This window comes from Drosophila melanogaster, chromosome 3L, assembly GCF_000001215.4.
Source record: "Drosophila melanogaster chromosome 3L".
Classification (NCBI taxonomy): domain Eukaryota; kingdom Metazoa; phylum Arthropoda; class Insecta; order Diptera; family Drosophilidae; genus Drosophila; species Drosophila melanogaster.
This window is the reverse complement of record NT_037436.4, coordinates 9,137,599-9,157,038: the sequence shown is the minus strand read 5'-3', so window position 1 is coordinate 9,157,038 and position 19,440 is coordinate 9,137,599. Positions and strand designations below refer to the sequence as shown.

The 19,440-nt window shown below is 39.0% G+C and overlaps 2 protein-coding genes and 1 non-coding gene across 17 annotated transcripts in view; 1 reads left to right on the top strand and 2 right to left on the bottom strand.

The window, feature by feature from the left end:
* Positions 1 to 11,201, top strand: part of Rdl (Resistant to dieldrin) — a 36,312-nt gene extending 25,111 nt beyond the window's left edge. For 3 of the 6 annotated variants that reach the window (NM_001274686.1, NM_168321.3, NM_001274687.1), the window contains exons 8-10: positions 1,729 to 2,013; positions 5,166 to 5,785; positions 5,927 to 11,201. In NM_001274686.1, coding sequence (NP_001261615.1) covers positions 1,729 to 2,013; positions 5,166 to 5,785; positions 5,927 to 6,088 — 1,067 coding nt within the window. In that variant the 3' untranslated portion in view covers positions 6,089 to 11,201. Of the gene's footprint in view, positions 1 to 1,728; positions 2,014 to 5,165; positions 5,792 to 5,926 lie in introns of all 6 variants that reach the window. The other 3 variants (NM_168322.3, NM_001274688.1, NM_079267.4) reach the window with 3 other exon arrangements.
* Positions 11,202 to 11,345: 144 nt separating this feature from the next.
* Positions 11,346 to 19,179, bottom strand: nwk (nervous wreck). Of its 10 annotated transcripts, NM_001300064.1 has the most exons (13): positions 19,150 to 19,179; positions 18,342 to 18,457; positions 18,037 to 18,266; positions 17,419 to 17,946; positions 16,251 to 17,133; positions 16,020 to 16,188; positions 15,531 to 15,950; positions 15,196 to 15,252; positions 13,716 to 13,741; positions 13,374 to 13,512; positions 13,173 to 13,298; positions 12,745 to 13,109; positions 11,346 to 12,645 (listed from the first exon to the last, which is right to left on the bottom strand). In NM_001300064.1, exons 2-13 carry the CDS (start codon positions 18,360 to 18,362, stop codon positions 12,589 to 12,591), a joined length of 3,021 nt encoding a protein of 1,006 aa, NP_001286993.1. In that variant the 5' UTR covers positions 18,363 to 18,457; positions 19,150 to 19,179; the 3' UTR covers positions 11,346 to 12,588. The 10 variants fall into 10 exon arrangements, with proteins under 10 accessions (NP_001286993.1, NP_001286997.1, NP_001246689.1 ...); NM_001300068.1 differs by having other exon boundaries at positions 13,173 to 13,512; NM_001259760.2 differs by having other exon boundaries at positions 11,346 to 13,109; positions 13,173 to 13,301.
* On the bottom strand, positions 12,342 to 12,446 carry mir-4940 (mir-4940 stem loop). Its single transcript, NR_048242.1, has one exon. It is a non-coding gene; the product is annotated as a mir-4940 precursor RNA (primary transcript).
* Positions 19,180 to 19,440: the final 261 nt, after the last annotated feature.

The following is a 19,440-nucleotide window of genomic DNA, read 5'->3' as shown; positions in this document are numbered from 1 at the left end:
GAACTAAATTAAAGAGAAATCAATATGAGATTGAAAAACAATTCACCTAGCGACCTTTGTATTATAAAACCAAACAAGCAAAGTGAAAATAATCATATGCAAAAAAAAAAAACCGAGAACATAAAGTAATCGATATAGCAAAGCTTAACTGAATATGGCTTTTCCTTAGTAAATCATGCTTTTGATTTATGCCTGACATTATTACAACATAATCAACCAATTTTTTAAGCTGCCAAACACCCAAACTCATACTCACACACTCACACCCACACATGGAACACATAATTTTATTAACTAGTCACTGAAATTAGTTTTTACTACCAACAACAACAACAACAACAGCTATCTACAAACGTATTTACCAGTAATTTAAAACGCTATCGAAACTCATTAGCATAATCAAACAAAAAACCAAGAACAATCGACACCAAACATTCTGTATTGTAAATCGACAACAACTACAACAAAAGCATTTATATTAAAATCCGAAATCGAAAAAGTAATGCAAAATAAATTAAAATTTCAATCAACTCACATACGTAAAAAGCATTCAAACGTTTGCAAAATTAACGAAAAAGCGACAATGATAAGTTCAAATCCATTTATACATATTAAATATATATATATTTACATATGACCAGTTTAAAATATCCAACAAATATATATATATATAAATATATATATCGAAAAAAACAAAACGCCCTCCCAAGCATGCTCTCATCTTACAAAGTTTCTTTTACCAAATAAATATAACTATAGACAAATAGCCACAAATTGCAGGCCATTCAAATGCTCCTAATTAGGTCTTAGACTAGCTGCCTCCATTTTGTATACTTTTATTTATCTATTTCTTGAGATTTGCGGTCAGTTTAAGTTATTTAAATGCAAGCCACTTCTATTCCTAAAGTATTTGTGACTAACCATCTACATAATAAAACCTGAATTAATTTTCTAATAACAACGATTATTGCTTCGGTTAAGTCGAAGCGAGAACATCCTTGCAGAAAAATCCCCAATAAAACCTGAAATAAATTATATATGAATGCAATTCAATTTGAAATGCAATTGACATCTATTTTAATTTGGACCTTCTGCAAGGATAAATGTGGAATGCATAGAGAATATTTCTTCAAGTTTAGTTCTTGACCTAGCTTTGACTTGACAATTTGCCATTTCGTTTATAGCCCATACTTAAGTACTTAAATATATTTGTTTATTGAAGTATTGCCTGCCTGATAACGAAGCGTCGCATAGATCGAAACTAACAATGTTTCCAGGAAGGTGCCAGCCATGATTCATGATTTCATATAAAAAGCGCTCATATTTTAATTATATATATATTTCATTTTGTAAGATTACCTTACCTTTTTCTTGTTGAGTTTCAAGTTAATTTTTGTGTATTTTCTTTGGTGATGAATACCGATTTAATAGAGCTGACAAGGAATCACAGGCATCTACTTAAAGTAAAATTTCAACAAATTTCAGAATATTATAACTTATAATGCCATTGATTACTTGCCAGCTCTAGTGCCAATATTGTTTGTAAATATTTGCAAATAAAATCCATTTAGCGAACTAATTACTAATAAATTTTTATACATCTCTACTCTCTCTCTCTCTCTCTCCCTCTCTCTCTCTTTTTCCAAACATATAACACCCGGATGCAACGAAAAATCGAAATTGAAATTAACAAAATAAATCGAAAATAATCGCAATTGGCGCGGGCAGGCAACTATTCGCGTTTAGCCTGCGAAATTCAGTTCGTGCGTTCGATGGGCTACTACCTTATACAAATCTACATACCCTCTGGACTGATCGTTATTATATCATGGGTATCATTTTGGCTCAATCGCAATGCAACGCCGGCGCGTGTGGCGCTCGGTGTGACAACCGTGTTGACAATGACCACTTTGATGTCGTCAACAAATGCAGCGCTGCCAAAGATTTCGTACGTCAAATCGATTGACGTCTATCTGGGAACATGCTTCGTTATGGTCTTTGCCAGTCTACTGGGTAAACAAACAACTATCGATTCCCCTAAAAACCGATTCCAAACCACCGACAATCCATTGAGCGAAAATCCAACCAGTAGCAAAACGATTTTCCCCATATATCTCTCTATCTCTCTCTCTCACACCAAAACACACACACTCACACTCACAGGCAGCGGATCCATATGGATTCCGAATTTATTATTTCTTATATCCTTATTCTTTTCGATATTACTGGCCAAGTTGAACCGAGCCAGCTTACAGTTTTTCGTTACTTAAACCACACTTTTGCCAGCTTTCTGTGCCACGCTTAGCGTTGAGCAAATCAATCTTGCAGATACATCAAAAAAAAAAAAGAAAAAAGAAAACACACTAGTTTCCTCGGCAAAACGATCTGCGTTTCCGGAAATTGCGTTTTAATTATTTAACTGATTGGCTAAATGCGAAAACGCAGCTGAGTTTTGCCCAAACCACAGTAGTTTAATATCTATTTAAATTTAAACTTAAAACTATTTCGCATTTCCTATGGAGCCAAAGGACCAGAGAAAGTCTATCCATAGGAATGCTGAAATGCACTGCACCTGAGGCACTGTTAAGGGGTCAAACGCCTAAATGAAATGAAGCTTGATATATGTTCTATTCTATATAATTCTCTATAAATTCAATTTGTTAAAAATTTGACGATTTTGAAATTTTCATCATATGTATCTCAAGTTTCGGTGGTGACCTCGCGTAATGCTAACTTTAATTTTCTCTCTAACTATCTAACAACTAAAACAATTCTCAAGCAACAACTTACACCCACAACTACAACAACTCCAACAAACAGCAACAACAACAGCAAGAAAAGCAAAAAAAAAAATGATGAAAATAAGAATGAAAAGAAACTGCAAAGAAACAAATCTCTTTTTTCGTATTTGTATGTTCTTGTTAATTTTTCAATACAAAGAAATACTATCATCCAAAGAAAATGTATGCAAATTCATAGATACGCGCCTGCGAATCGAGCGTAAAGGCACGAAAATTTACCCCCAACGTCCCACCTGTCCCAACTGTTTTGCACCTCGCACCTAGAATCGAAGCATGCTTCAGCCAAAAAAAAAAAAAAAGAAAATGAAAAGATACACAAAAATATACCATCCTACAAAAGCAAAGCCTCTCCATGTGTACGAGCTCGTACATATGCCCATCTATTTTAATAGCCGACTCAGGTTGAGTTTGTGTTCGAGCACCCGAGACGAACAAATCGAACACACTTCAACCTGAAATGGTACCCAGATATCAATATACGCCCAGCTTCCGCCAAAATGCAAAAATGCAAGCTGCAAAAATCGCAAGCCGAAAAAAAAATGTACAACCAAAATAACAACGCACCTTAACCAAATCAAAATCGAAACCAGGGTACGTGTAGAACGATCTAAAAAATATATATATTTATCATCAAATAAAAATCATGAGAGGGAGCGCATCAAAAAAAAAAACGAAACCAGCATGCCCTGCGCCACACCTGGCTTGACTCGCGATTGAATTGAATCAAAAAACAAGTACGAAAAAATATGAAACAGACACAAAACACTGTAAATATGGTTCAACAAGTCGTCGATCAACAGCCAGAAGACGCAGCCCCCCCGAAGACTCTACAAGACAACTGAGCCCCGGTAAAAAAAAAAATACAAGGCAGCCTAAGAAAGTGCGCCTACAAAAGGCAAAATAGTATCTTAAAGATACAAGTATCTGCGATTTGGAGCTCTCAAGTTTGGGTCACTTAAACGGGTGACCCAGACATGAAGGCTGCCAAATTGCCAAACAAATATATATAAATAAATCGACCCAGATAATAAACCTCCAGAGGTTAGGTAAGATATCATTCGTAGTCTGCTTTCTTTTTTGTTCTATTGGCTTTTTGCAGCGATTGGTTACCTTGTTTTTCGCTGGTAAGTACTCTCGTTACTAGTTACTCGTTACTCGTTTCTGTTCCGCCCCTGTTCTATCAACCTTCATCGGCGAGTATGCGATTTCAAAGAATCCCTCTTTTGAATATACCCTTCACAAAAACACCGCTCAATTGAAATCTGAACCCGTTACATTTCCAAGGATAAATACAACTCGAGAGAAGCTCAAAACCAGGAACAAAGCAGCTACAAAAATAAAAATCGAATTGAAAAAACGCTGGAAATTTTCGTGTCCTTTATAACAGGCGACCCTGTTCGATGAATTTGCATTTAAGGCACGCACATGAACATTTTCCTTGAATGATGGTCTCAACTGCAGGAATAAATGTGTACATAAATCGTTTGGCTTACAAATGACTTTTTCCACTCATTTCACAAAAACAACAAAACAACTACAACCAGAACAGCCTTAAACACGGACACACTCACATTCACACTCATATAGACACTCACACAGCAACAAACACACACACTTTGTCTCCTTCTCTGTCTCTCTAGAATATTGCTAACTCACTCACACACACAAGACTTGCTTTATTCGAATTTTCCTTTTGCCTGGCTAAAATGGAGATACGAAAAGAAAATCACTTTAATTTTTGATTTCACTTACCCCAAATAACCAGAAACACTGCAATATTTGCCCTTCAAACGACTCTAAATGTTACTTATAGTCAATATAGTCCCCCGATGAGCCCCATCCTTAATCCAACATCCCCCCCCCCAAATCTATACCCCCCTCGCTCACCTCTTATAGACGTTGTGCAAAACTGAACTGAAAATTGATTGCGAAATTCTTGATGGAAATTAAATTTCTTTTGTTTTTCTATTTGTCTTTCCTTGTATCCGACATTAAATCGAAACCGTATACGAAACCCACCCGCACCAAATTACCAAATATACAATGCTACAATCTATCCAACTATATATATCTGACAACTACTACTACAACAACAAAATATATCATCCGAACTTCATGCGGCAATCGACCACGACTCAAAATTCTTGAACTGCATCCGCATATCAACCTATTCTAACAAATCAAAAAAAAAACCCCCCCTCCAAAAACCACCAAATCGTATGCCAAACCGTCCATCAATAATCAAAAACTATCTATCCATCGACAAAATTCCAAAATCTATACGAATATTCGAATTGCAATCTGTTCAATCAAAATCAAATATCAAATATCAAAATCGTTATCGTATCGTATCGCAATCAATAGAATACGCCACGGTCGGCTACATGGCAAAACGAATTCAAATGCGAAAACAAAGATTTATGGCGATCCAAAAGATAGCCGAACAGAAAAAGCAACAGCTCGACGGAGCGAACCAACAGCAGGCGAATCCCAATCCCAATGCAAATGTGGGCGGACCCGGAGGAGTGGGCGTTGGACCCGGCGGACCCGGAGGACCCGGTGGCGGGGTCAATGTGGGCGTCGGTATGGGCATGGGACCGGAACATGGCCACGGGCATGGACACCACGCCCACAGCCATGGACATCCGCATGCGCCCAAGCAAACAGTGAGTAACCGCCCAATCGGCTTTTCCAATATCCAACAAAACGTTGGTACGCGCGGTTGCTCGATAGTGGGACCCTTGTTCCAGGAGGTGAGATTCAAGGTCCACGACCCGAAGGCCCACTCCAAGGGCGGAACGCTGGAGAATACGGTGAATGGCGGACGCGGTGGTCCGCAATCGCATGGACCGGGTCCGGGCCAAGGCGGCGGACCGCCCGGCGGTGGCGGAGGCGGTGGAGGCGGGGGCGGACCGCCCGAGGGCGGTGGCGATCCGGAGGCAGCGGTTCCAGCCCATCTTCTGCATCCGGGAAAAGTAAAAAAGGTAAAGGTAAAGATCGTACATAATGCGGCGATTTGAAAAGGTTGATCCGCATTAGCAACAGTTACTAATTTATTCCGTTACCCCCCAAACCTGATCGATCCTTGATCCCCGATCGAATCCTGATCTTCATTCCACCAACAGGACATCAACAAGCTGCTGGGCATCACGCCCTCCGACATCGACAAGTACTCACGCATCGTGTTCCCCGTGTGCTTCGTGTGCTTCAACCTGATGTACTGGATCATTTACCTGCATGTCAGCGACGTGGTCGCCGATGATCTGGTGCTCCTGGGCGAGGAGTAGGGCGTCGTCCACAAGCGGCGCAAGCAGTCGAGGGCGTGGCCCAAGGACACAGGAGTGAACAGCGCGCGAGAGAGTCAAACTTGGCAGGGCGCTGAAAAACCACACAAAAAATAGAAAAGAAAAATAAAACCCAGAAACCAAAACCCGCAAAAAAAATACAGAAAAATAGGCACAAAAAAACGAAGCGGAAACAAAACTAATTTTAACTAGCGATATGAAAATGCAGAGGCAGGAGAGTTTATGGTTTAATACAATTGCGGGAAGGACACACACACACACACACATATTACAAGGTCGAAAGCAAAGAATATTGTTAAATAGATTTACACAGAATATAAAAGAAAACATAAAGAAAACAACATTAGCATTAACAACCAAACGAGTATAAATGAATGAAGAATAATCAAAAGCAACAGATTAGCAAATTGTAGTGAAAATTATATAACGAAAGGCATAAGGCGAAGGTATTGAGGAGAATTATGAACCGACAAAAAAAAACCATTTCAACCACAAATATAATAACGATCAAAAATCATACGCAACATAGGCATTAAACGGAAACGAACGGTGACTTTGAGAAAAACCTCGAAATAGCGCAGTCGATAAGTTGATTTCAACACACCAAAATACTAGACATTAAATAATTTCCATTATCTTTGCGGCGTTTTGAGTTTAAGTTTAAGATACGAATGTCCTTTGCTTCCCACTTCAAAAGCAAAACACCCGGAGAGTCTTCCTCTAATTTAAGTGCGTTCCCCCTTTCAGCTGCACGCTCCCAGAAACCGCAATGAAAATCAAACCGGAACTTAACCGATACTTAACCGATACTTAACCGGAACTCACTATGCTGATCCATTGATTGCCCATTCAGTTGGTTGATTTGTTTATTCAGAACTGACTTAGCGCTTCCAAGTGAAATGGCCAAATTTATTAGAAATCAAAATGTAGTAATGATTAACAATTTCGACAATTGCAAATCGGTTTGGCGAATAATTTCGTTAAGTTAACTTTAAATGTAAATCGAACACGAGGCAGTCACGTATGATCGAGTGGTTTTTAATCATTTGCACAAGACACAACTAAAAAACACACACATATGTACACACTGAACTCGATACGGATGTTATGGATTACTTTGGAGCGTGCACATTTTATAAAAAAAAAAGCATCGGAGATAAGTCATACAAATAGTTAGTGCAATTGAAATAGCGAAATAATAGTATGAACGATAACGATTCATTTTAGTTACACCAATTTTTATATCAACTTTAAACTAACAACAAATTATTCAATATGCACTCACTCACTCACTGAACACAAGAATCAAACTGAAACCGATATAAAAACTAAAAACTTTTCGAAAACAACTTTGCGGCACCGTAAGAAATCAATCTAAAGTCTAAGTGAAATTTTCAAACGCAAGTAAGCCCAATAAATACCAGTTAATTAAAAAACGAATACAAATAGAACATAGAACATAAAGAGTACACAAGTATGAATGAAACTGCCTAAGAAAAATAGCATATAAGGTATAACAAATAGTTGCTAAAACCAAAAAAAAAAAAAAACAAAACAAAAACCAAACAAAAAATTGAACGAAGACAATTGATTTTCAATTTGTAAATACACACAGAAGACAGTCGGAACATTCTCAAAGCAAAGTAGGAGCAAAACTTCGCAATTAAACTTAGTTAATGTAATCGGATCCGATTAAGCGATTAACTCGGATTCGTTCAAGCAGTCAATAAAGCGATAAGCAAACAAAAGATAATTATACTTACGATGCACCGTCTTAAGTTAGCCTAATGTCACACAGATACACACCAACACACTGACAGGCAGACAATGGGACACAGATACTCGACGTATATATCGACATATACATATATATATATACATATATATATTTGAATTTTCGCTCAAGTTCCTCGATGAATCACAGACACAAAGAGAAAGAAGCAAAAGAAGAGTTAAGTTAATTCTAACACATAAATTAAAGGCAAGTGAGTTTAACTTTAAACGTAAAATAAAGAAATTAAAATACAATTTAGCACAATGGAGATAACTAAGCAAGCCATACCAAAATATCATCAATGAATTTTAATTTAGTGTTTATGATTAGTGCAAGTGCAGATCAGATCGTAAGGCTAAAGAATTTTGTACAGTTAGCTAAAGTTAAAGCTAGGATTTAGTTAAGCGCCATAATATGGCCAAAACACACACACACACACAGACAACCACAAGTATATGTACATAGAGTATGGCTTAAGGCGACACAAGTATATGAGATATATATATATATTCATATAACGTATTTAGGCACCTACGTATATGTAGCACGAGTTTTTTATATGTAAACCAAACCAAAATTGAACCCCTATTCCCTATGGAAAACGAGAAAAACACGAAAAACAATTAACTGTATATACGAAAAGTACTTATGAATGCAAGACAGACAGCATAGGCGAATGCGGATGGTGGTGACCCAATATGGATCAGCTATGGAACCATAGATATACTTAAGACGAAACCTTTAATCCTTCTTCTTAAGGACTACCTAACCAATTCAGCAGAATGACAACAGAAGAGAGAACCCAAGGAAAATTACTTTATTAACGATCTAGACAGACACAAACACTCACTGAGACAAGTTGAAAGAATTGAAACAATTATGAAATAACAGACAGAGTCGTGACTCGACTATTCGATACCCTTTAGCCACAACCTCCATCGTCTGTCTGCTCTACGTCAAAATGCACCAAGAGTCCTTACCCATTTTGTACCAATAGTTGGCTAAAGAGTATCCCCAATCTTAACTAGGAATCTGAGCGAAAGAAAGCAATATAAGGTTTACACAAAAATAATAATTGATTTAACAATTAATTTATGATTTACTGAGCCAAGTGAAACGGATTTGAAGCAACATGCAATTGAGATCAACCAGCCATACAAAACATTCCCCAAGAAAATAGTTATGATCCGAGGACTCGGCAACATAAAAGTGAAATCGGTGATATGGAACATAAATAATATATATCTGCTTATATATTAAAAACCAAAAACAGTCACACAATTATATATATAGATATATTTTGTAGCTATACAAGTCATAAATCAATTATGTTACCGAAGACAGAAATCAAAATGTTTACAAATGGCTGATGAAGTTCATTTGTGAAAATTCTATAAAATAAATAATCCCTATAAATGAGGTCAAATAAATTTTTGATGCGACAACAACAACAACAACAAATAGCTGCTCAACGGTTTCGGAGCGTATTTCCAAAGAACGTAAATTAATGATGAAAACAAAAAAAAAAAACATTTTAGTTGTAAACAATGCAAAGGCGAAATAGTTGACAAACATTTTTAATGAAAAGAAAACACACTTAATGGCAAATTGATACGTTTAATTTTTCATATGGAATTTTTTACTCTACAACCTAGTTTACGATATTATTTGTGGAAATGAAAAACCAAGAAATTTAGTTGCCCATAGTGAGGACTTTTTTATAAATGAAAAACAAATTAACGACGCAAGACGATGATATGCATATGTACGTGCTGCGTATGCAAGAGCATTTAGGACAACAACAAAAACAATGAGGACGGAGCATTAAAAATAAAAAAAAATGCAAAAAAAACGATGAAAATATGTAAAATGTTAAATTATACACACAATGAAATGTTTGAAGCATTTTTGGTGTCGCTGTTTAGACGGCGGCACCAACACCAACGTTTTATAAAGCAACCGAATGGGAGAAATAAATAAGTAAATCTATATTGATGATCGATATATACGTGATGCGATGTAATAATTACGTATGTATGTATATGATGTATATTTAATTATATATTATATATGTATGGTGGTCTCAAAAACAAACAAGCAAAACCAAAAATGAAATTCTAAAGTATTTAGTTAAGCAAACCAACAAGTTGAGAGCCCTAGATTAAGTTGTACCACACAATACACAGATGCAGATGCAGATGCAGAAACTGAAACTGAAACAGACACAGATACAGATACAGATACAGATACACTGATATAAACCGGAACCCAGTTCATGCAGATTGCACCGAAAGCGTAATTAAAAACATTTTTAAAGTGAATTCAAAGTTAATGCAAGTGAATATTATTATTGAGAAATAGTCTATAACCCTAGGCAGCAAGACGAGATATTGATTGAACCATGAATTGTTAGAATGATAAAAACACACACTAATCACACACCACACATACTTACGGTTGTACGTTGCATACTCTTAGTTTGTTATTAAACAAGTCCCCCACTCCGCATCCGTTATCCGTTGAATCCTTTGCTCAAGCAAATTCCAAAAAAAAAATAAGAAATTCGCAAATTTGTTATTACATTTTTAGGATGAGAGAACCCAGAAACTAAAGATAACCCTTCCGCGGGCCCTGGCTACTGAAATATATGTATATGTGTGTATGATTTGTTAGCCATCAATTTACCAGCTTCAAGTCTCATACCATCGTCGTCGAGCAGTTACAGCTATCGAAGAGGAGTGTTTCTATATATAATTTTTGGTTTTATCCGTCCATCAAAAAGAGTTCCTAAATGCAATAAATGAACATGTTTTATGATTACCAGCCAGCCGGCCTGCAAACTGTTAGGATCCCAAAAAAAAAAACCCATAGTTCACATTGGTCTGCTGTCAATTATTGGTTCCACAGCCCCTCCACGACGATTATTTCCAATTCCCAGATTTCAGTTGCTCAACCCATCAGCCTTGGAAACCCAAAAAATGAAACACATCCACATCCATATAAGTATATAAGCAAGCTATGTTTGAGAAGGGAAAAGCAAGAGGAATAATTTAAAACGTAATGCGTATGTAATGATTGATCACTGATCACAAATTTTGACTGTGTTAATTTCGTTATATAAAATGAAAAACAAAATTAAAAATACCAAAAAAAAAAAAAAGGAAAACTGAAATGAGAATAATTATCTATAGCATATAAATGATAAACACACACATAACAAAATAATTAAAAAAGGGAAAATAATGAAGAGATGAGTGTTACAAGAAAGTAAATGATAAAACCCAAGAAGGAACCTATATTATTAAGTTAAATACTAAAACTAAAAAAAACATCCAAAGGGAAAAAATGCAAACCAAGAAGGAATATTATAATATTGCAATGAAGTGAATATAAATAAAGATATGTAAAAAAAATTACAATCCATTGAGTTTTATTTCAAGTAAATAACCTTATAGTTTTTTTCTTGCTTTAAGGTGGAAATTTTATTTGTTATTTGTTTTTCGAACAGAAGGTTTTGTAAACTATGACTTAAAACATTGATTAACTCACTGGGCGGGGTCAAAAATTACATACAATTCAGTTTGCGACTTACATACGTACATATATATTGGGTTTTCATCATTGTTATCCATTGTTATCGGTAATATCGGTTATGTGAATATGAAGTTATCCAATTGGTGAGTTATGAACTTTACTATTCGACGAGTATCGCAAACAAAGTATCGCATTGATTAGGCTTTTTTACTAATATTTCAAATATCTTCTTTCTGGCATCCAACATTAACTTAGACCATTTTACTAGACACGGAAAACATTTAACTAATTAGGCTAGTGTTTTGCATACAATTACAACAATATATATCTGACGGATCCGCTCGTCATCGGCTTCGATTAATTTACTATGCAGAGATGTGCAGAGATCCTATGACTAAGTGGAGCGAACAGAAGCGGGAAATAAGTCCAACTGAATTGACCTTGAAATTGATTGGCTTTTGTTAGCGGCGGCAAGTTCAAGCGAATGGCTAACTTAATGCTGCTAAACTGGATTTTCTAATTCACTTAGATATATATACATATTATTGCTCGATTAGTTGTGGATGCTGATATTCGAAGACCCGTGTCTGAGTGCTACATAAGTAATTGTTGTCTTTCAAAACGTTACAATATGCCATTTATATATATATATATATATATATATATATATATATTAATGTATTCCATACGTGTCCGAGGTTATAACACATTACAAACTAACATAATTATGTATATATTTATATAGTTATAATATATATCGTATGGTGGTTTTGTTTATGAAGGCCCAGTTGATGTCTAACTATAACCCCAGAGGCAGTCAGAAGAAGTATTCAAATGGATGTACACAATTTGAGCGCTGTACGTGAAGTTGGGAGCGGGAATCCCGATCTGATTTAAGTACATACATATATTCTATATCCTGCTATTCGTGTCGTTGTATGTAAAATCGGGCGGCCGAAACAAATCTTGTTTGCTTTAATTAAGGGATAACCAATGATCTATATCCGCCACCCGATCGATAAGTTGCGATAAGTCCGTCTGAGTCTGGCTATATCATCTGTGTGTTTGGATTTGTTGGATAGGTTGTGGGATGAGTGTGAGATCAAAATGCTATCGAGTGTTTTGGGATTTGGTTGTGGTTGTGGCTGTGGCTGTGGTGTTCCGCTGATCCGCTCTATAACTGTCCGTGGCTATAGTCTACATAGTATATTTCATGCTCATGGTAGTGTGCCTAAAAGAACAAAAGAAACAATATTGAAGTGCCGACCAAGAGGTAGAGACCGGAGCTCCGAATCTAAGCGTTCGACTCCTTCAGATTTTGCAAACGTGCCAATTGATTTGAGTCCAATTCCTCGGGTATGCTAGCTCGCCCACCGACCACCTGTTTGGGTGCCTCAATATCCTCATCGCCAGCCGCAGATCCAGATACTATTGCTTCTCCTGCTGCCTCTCCGTTGATGTCCAATTCGTTGGACTGCTCCCCACCGCCACCTCCACCGCCCCCACCTCCTCCGATTCCAGCGAAGGCGTCATCAAAATTGGCATCGAAGTTGGCCTCAAAATTGGCCTCAAATCCCGAACCGTCGCCGGACTCTCCCTTGGCCTTCTCGTTGAATGGATCCTCCGCATCCTGCAGTACCGGCACATCGGCAACCGAAGCCGAATCGGTGCCCTCCGAGAAGGACTGTTGGTCCTCTGCATCACAGGATGGATACTCGGTCAGTGTAATGCTCACCACGGGCCTCACTCCAGCATTACCTTCTTTGGCCGGCGCGCTCTGTGGCGCCACCTTGGCCAGCGGCTTGGGCGCAATATCTGGCTTTTTGGCCACTTCCGCCGGCTGCTCCTTGGACACCGGCTCCACTGGCTGTGCATCGCTCTCGCCTACTGGTGGGAAAGATTTATCGGCACCGTCTTCAACCATGGGGGTTGCAGCGGTAACAATTATTTGTGCCATACCTAAGTTCAGCGTGTTGGCGCCACCTGCCGCCGCCCCCTTTTCGACCTTGCTCCCAGATCCAGGAGCGGATCCGCCCGCCTTCGCTAGTTGGGGCGGCGGCAAGGACGGCGGCGGCTGCCCATCGTCACTGAGATCGTCCTGGAAAAGTGCGAAAAATCATTAGCTGATAAGATAAAGAAAAAGATATATATTCTATAACAAATGTTTATATAAAAAGAAAATTTAAATTATAATTAAGTATAACATGTTTATATCAAGAAGTGTGAAATAATATAGACCTAATTTTTGTAAACTTAACTAAAAAGCATAATTTTTGGTTTTTAAATATGTGAATATTTTACCTCCATGCCAGGCTCTTGGATGAGTACTGAGTATGCGTTAAAAATAAATGAGAAAAGATTTGTTGGCTTAGTATCAATCATATTTTCGGAATGCTATATCTTATATGAATACAATTTTATCGATCCAAATGTTATAGAGCGGTGAGAAGGAAACCAAAAATATTTTGGATCAAGCCAAGGCAGCCTTGGAACAAAAACTATCTAAGTACACGATTAGGTTTGGCAATTGGAAACTAAAAAAAAAACTGAAAACTTTAGCAAAAGTATAATTTTCGGTTACATTTATTCAGATTGGAGGTTGACAAGCATGCGGGAGGAGATCGTTAGAAAACTAGGGTTTCATATAAAGTCTTTGCTTTCCAAATTCAGTCTGATAACTACTACTGAGCTACAGGTGTAAACCGATAGGATTGAAATATATACATAGAACAAGGGCTTTTCTTTATTAAAATATTATGTATAGATTTGATTTAAATGTCTTTAGGGAATAGTTGTAAACAGGTTGATAAAAACCTTATACTGAATATATATTGTATATTTTTTTCTATATACCAAGAAGAAAATCTCATTTTGAAAGTTGAACAATAGTTAAGAGGGGGATTGGACATGCTCTCAAACAGTGGAGTTGAAATAGATTTTCCTACACTAAGAATTACTGAATCAGGAAAAGTTTCGGGTATAAGATAGTTTAGATAAAAGAGCATATTCATTAAATTACCCTTCTTGGCAGTGGTTTGGCTTTGGTTCTGGCCTTAAATGACATAAAGACACAATTACACTGAGAGAAAAATAACCAATGCAAAACGGCAATAAAAGAAAAACGTGATATTTAGAGAAATTAATAACCAATCAAAGCTTCAAATGCAATTAAATTGAAATATCAGTGCCACACACACACATCACAGTTATATCTTCGTATATATAAAGAGATAAAGAGAAGCTGCAAAAAGAAGTTGGAGAAATAACGGTAACACGACACGACACTTTCTGACAAGCAGCCTAAGAAAAACACTGTTAGAAAAATCGTAGGGCATTTCATCGGTTGATTTCGTCTCGCCTGCGGAGACTTGCGAAGACTTTTGGAGACGAGAGACAAAATAGCACATTAACGGAGAGTAGTGGAGAGTAGTTACAGTGATAAATGGTGGTAGTAATTCGTGGTAATTTTGTGGATAACTTTTGGTGATTTAGTGGTGGATTGATTGGTGGTGGTAGTAGTGAGTGGTATATAAGTGATTAGTAGTTAGACGAGCTGCACTTTTGGAGAATAGGTTTACCTCTAGAGAATATAGAAGCAGGTATAACAGTACTTTTGATTGAAAATTTTAGGTTTTCTTTTCTTGCTTTTTTTTTCGATAGTGGAAAGTTGAAAATTATACAAATGTTCGGTACTATAGGAATCGATATGGATATAGTTTAAAGAGAGATATAGATAGGGGAAACAAAAGACCAGTTGATAGGGCGAGGATATGACATTTACCTGGCGGAGGAATACTCGGGGCAGCAGCGCCGTTGGGTATATAGCCGCTATCCTCATCTGTCGAAATCGGGGTAAACGATTAACACTCGGAAATATTTCAAAAATATTTCAAAAATATTTCAATTATATACGAGCTTAATGGTTAAGTACATCCTTACAAAAACTAAAGACAAATGATAATGCTAACCCACAGACAAATAACTTAACTTAAAAACAAAATGACCATAAATAAAATTAATTGATATTCATATATCCTAGTTTAATATCTTATATATATATATATATATATATATATATATATATATTATATATTTGGAGTGTTTCCACGTGCTTACCTGCTGTATCCTGAGAACCAAACATATCCTCAGTGAGCTCCAGTTCCAGTTCGTGGGCGTACTCTGGTGGCAGGGCCGGAGCGGGTGGCAGTGCAAAAGTGGGCGCTGCGGTGGGCGGAGGTGACTCGTCGCCACCCTCGCTAAGCGGCTCGCCCATCTCGTCGCACTCCTCGACGACCAGCGATGGAAAGTTACCGAACTTGCCATCCAGTTCGCCCTCCCACCAACCGTCGTCCACGCCGTGGGCGGTCTTCGTGATGATCTTGATCTTGTCGCCCTCCTCGAAGGTCAGCTCATCCTCGGCGGTGGCGTCGTAGTCGTACAGCGCGATGCACCATTCCACGTCCGATTTGACTCGCTTCTGGGGCGCCATGATGACCGACACCTGGTCGGGTGATTGCATCGAGTCCACTGTCTGATCTTCATTGTCAACGGTATAATCGACAGATGAGAATGAGATTTGAGATCGCAATTGATTGCCGGAAGTACCATTAAAGGCGCTGCCCGCTGTCTCCTGATCGATGTCCAGATAGTTGTGTGGCACGTAGCCCTCCTCGCCGCGATAGTTGCGGGCCCTTAGCCACCCATCGCCGTCGCCTTCGCCAACCACCTCGAGCTGTTCATTTTCGACGATGGTGAGCTCGTCGGGATTCTGGGCCTGTGGAAAAAGTGAAAAATTAGTGGCAAGAAAAAGTATATAGTTCTTTAAAGCTCACATACCGTATAGCTGTAGAGTGCAGTGCACTTGAAGATCGCCTCCTTGGGTTCTGGAACAATCGGTTCGTCCTTGTCGTCCTCCTCCTCGCCAGCTCCCCAGTTGACCTCAGTGGGATCATCCCAGCCACCAGCGCTACTGGCCATCATGGATGACGAGGCAGCAGCTGCAGAAGAAGCTGCCGCTGCCGATGGACGCACTTCGGGCTCATCCTCACTATCGCTGAAGGTACGATCCCTGGATAGCTGTTGCTCCTGCTTGGGCTTCGTTTGGGCAGCTGCCTGAGTCTCCTCCTTGTCGCTGTCGTAGAATGAATCGGAACTGGGATTCTCGCCCTGGCCAGAGGCGTCGGTGCGCATCGAAATGGAACTGGCCGAACGCGTCAGCTCCTGTACACCCATATTCTCGGCCTCCTGCACCCACTCGTCCACGTTAATGCCGCCATCGCGCAGGCACTGCAGACATGCCTCCGCTTTTGTCTTTTCCGTCTCGGATCGACGGATTTGATCACGGAACTCCTCGATCTTGGTGTCCAGATCCGGTCCATTTGGATCGTTGGGATCCGTGCGCTGGCCAGAGTCTCGCAGCGACTGGCACAAGGCCAACTTCTTGGCATTCTCCCTGATCGAGGCATTCTCCTTGACCACTCTTCCGGCCAGATTCTTGGCCTCCTTGGTTAGCGTCTCGGCGGCGGACTCATGCTCCGCGGTCACCTTGCGCACCGGATCATTGTCGCACGCCTCGAAGTCATATTGGATGTGCTGCTTCAGCACCGGATAGAATAGGTAGCAGCACTGCAGGTTGTACTCCCGCGTCAACTGCTGCGCCTGGTCACGGATCTTTCCGAAGCTATTCTGCGTAGCCGAGCAAGTCAACAGCTCTGTGCGTCTGGAAAAGATGTGTTTTAATGGTTAGGCAACATTAAGATAAAGATTTCTTAAGACAGCACTGTTATGTACATATGTACATATTGAGTCATAAGATTAAATAAAATGATTTAATAACTTTATGAGCCATATCAGGTAGCGCCATAAAAATTATCAGAATGTAATTGACGACTTGAGCAAACATTGATTAGAAAATGGCTTTGAACTTGTAAAATTTATAATTGATTTACCGATTTTGCACTTCTGGATGGTTTATAATTTATGAGCAATGCCATTATACACTTACCCCATTAACATCAGGTACTCGGCAACCCGCTCGAAAACATAGTTCTCCATGGTGGTCATCGTTGTCTGCAGATCGACGGTGAAGTAGCGATTCTGATGCGCATTGGCCGCCGCCAAGCTGAGTACGTAGTCATTCCGGGCGCCAGATGACTTCTCCTCCAGCAGCTCCTTGCGAGATGTGACCCGGGCGCTGTTCTTCTGCAGCGAAGTGATTGATTGAAAGAAGGAGCCCTTCTTCTTCTTAAGCTTCTCCTCGATATCGCGGGCCTTGTCCCGAACATCGTGAGCACAATGCTCTTCGTCAAAGTATGATTTCTTGGTCTTATCCACATCGCCCACGCTCAGATGGAGTTCCTTCTGCACATTGACAATTCCGGCTAGCGAACGCTTAGCTATGGCCAACTTATAGTCCCGCAGAACCTTGGCCTCATCCGCGATTTGCTGTTGAAACACCTCTATGGCGGCCAATCGAGCACGAGCCAGTTTCTCATTCTCCTCGAGCACAGTGCGCCAAACGCTCCACATGTTCCTATGAGATTACGTATAAGTAGGTGGGTAATTCAAATTGACTGAAGGTTCTCGAAAGAACGTTACTAGTTAGCTGGAAAGCAATACCCACCAGCGTTCCTCCATGCCCTCCATCTTAATATCTGGTATATTGGGTATCTTCTTGTTGAGATACTGCGATGAGATCTTCAGCAGCGACTCACTGTATGACTTCTCGACAGCGGAACGCTTGATGGTGAACTGCCGGATGTCCTCCAGGAGGTCGCATTCATGCTGATTCTTCAGCTGCAGCTTGGCCACCTGCTCCGTGTGCAAATTCTTGAGGAATTTCACATAGTTTCCCTGCAGGATTACGAGGTATACGATGAATGATTATTGTGGAACTATCTTTATCAATTCGATTTATTTATGATTTACCTTACGCGGCGGCGGCTGCATCATGGGGCTTTTTCTACGACAATCGGGTCACTCTACAATTGGCTTTTTTTTTCTATTTTAGCTCCGACTTAATGGTGTTACATTACCTCTAGCAACTGTAAATAGTATGATTGCTTTATGAGAGGATATGATATACGGGTATTAAAATACGATACGATATTTAAGATCCCATCTTATTTTTTTAATATAAAAAAATTTATATTTCAGTGGCTTAAAAGGGGAGATTTATTTTTAACGCCATGACTTATATCAAAGAATCTAACATTATCAAATTAAAGATTAGATAAAATGTAGCCCTACTGATATTTATTATATATATATATTTTCCGATTATTTTTGGCTGTGTAAATGGGTGGTGTTGGTGGTACATGTGGGTGGTTGTGTGGTCCTTAAGCCGTTAATAGGTTCGCTACGCAGCAACGGGTCTCAAAACTTATGTAACTGAAATGCAATGATAACTGACATCGAAACGCAAAGGAAATCAAGGGTTTTCTTCAAGCTCAAATCTAGTACTATTTTTAGCTGGAAATTTTCACTCGGGCAGCCCACGCAGCAGCCCCCCTTTTTTTGGGGGTATCGTATCGATTTCTCTGGCCCCGGACTAGCTTATTTTTTTTAAGCATTTACACCAACTACGTTATTCAAAACACTTGGCTAACACTTTTTTTGGACATGGCCGGTTAAGATGGTTGTTTTTCAGCTGGATTAGTACTTTTTGGGATTCTTATCGCTGGGTTTTCACTGAAATTTGTGGTCTTTTTCTGGGCAGCTAAAATCCGTTGCTTACTTATCGATTTCGATTTTCACGACGTTTGTGTGAGAACTTTTCAACATGCACCGTTAACTGCTGGTGCTGCTGCGCAAGAAGAGACCGCCAAAGAGAGCGGTGAGAGAAAGTCGAGAGAGAACGAAGTCGTGTTTCATTCATGGCCTCTAGTACCGTTAACAAAGAGGGTGAGTTTTATTGTTTTTGCCCCGTCAGCTGTTTGATAACACCTCACTTGCGTGTAACGGCACTTAAGGAAAATGAAGAAAAAAAAACTACTATAAAAATTCAACCTTTGAATGGTATGCCATT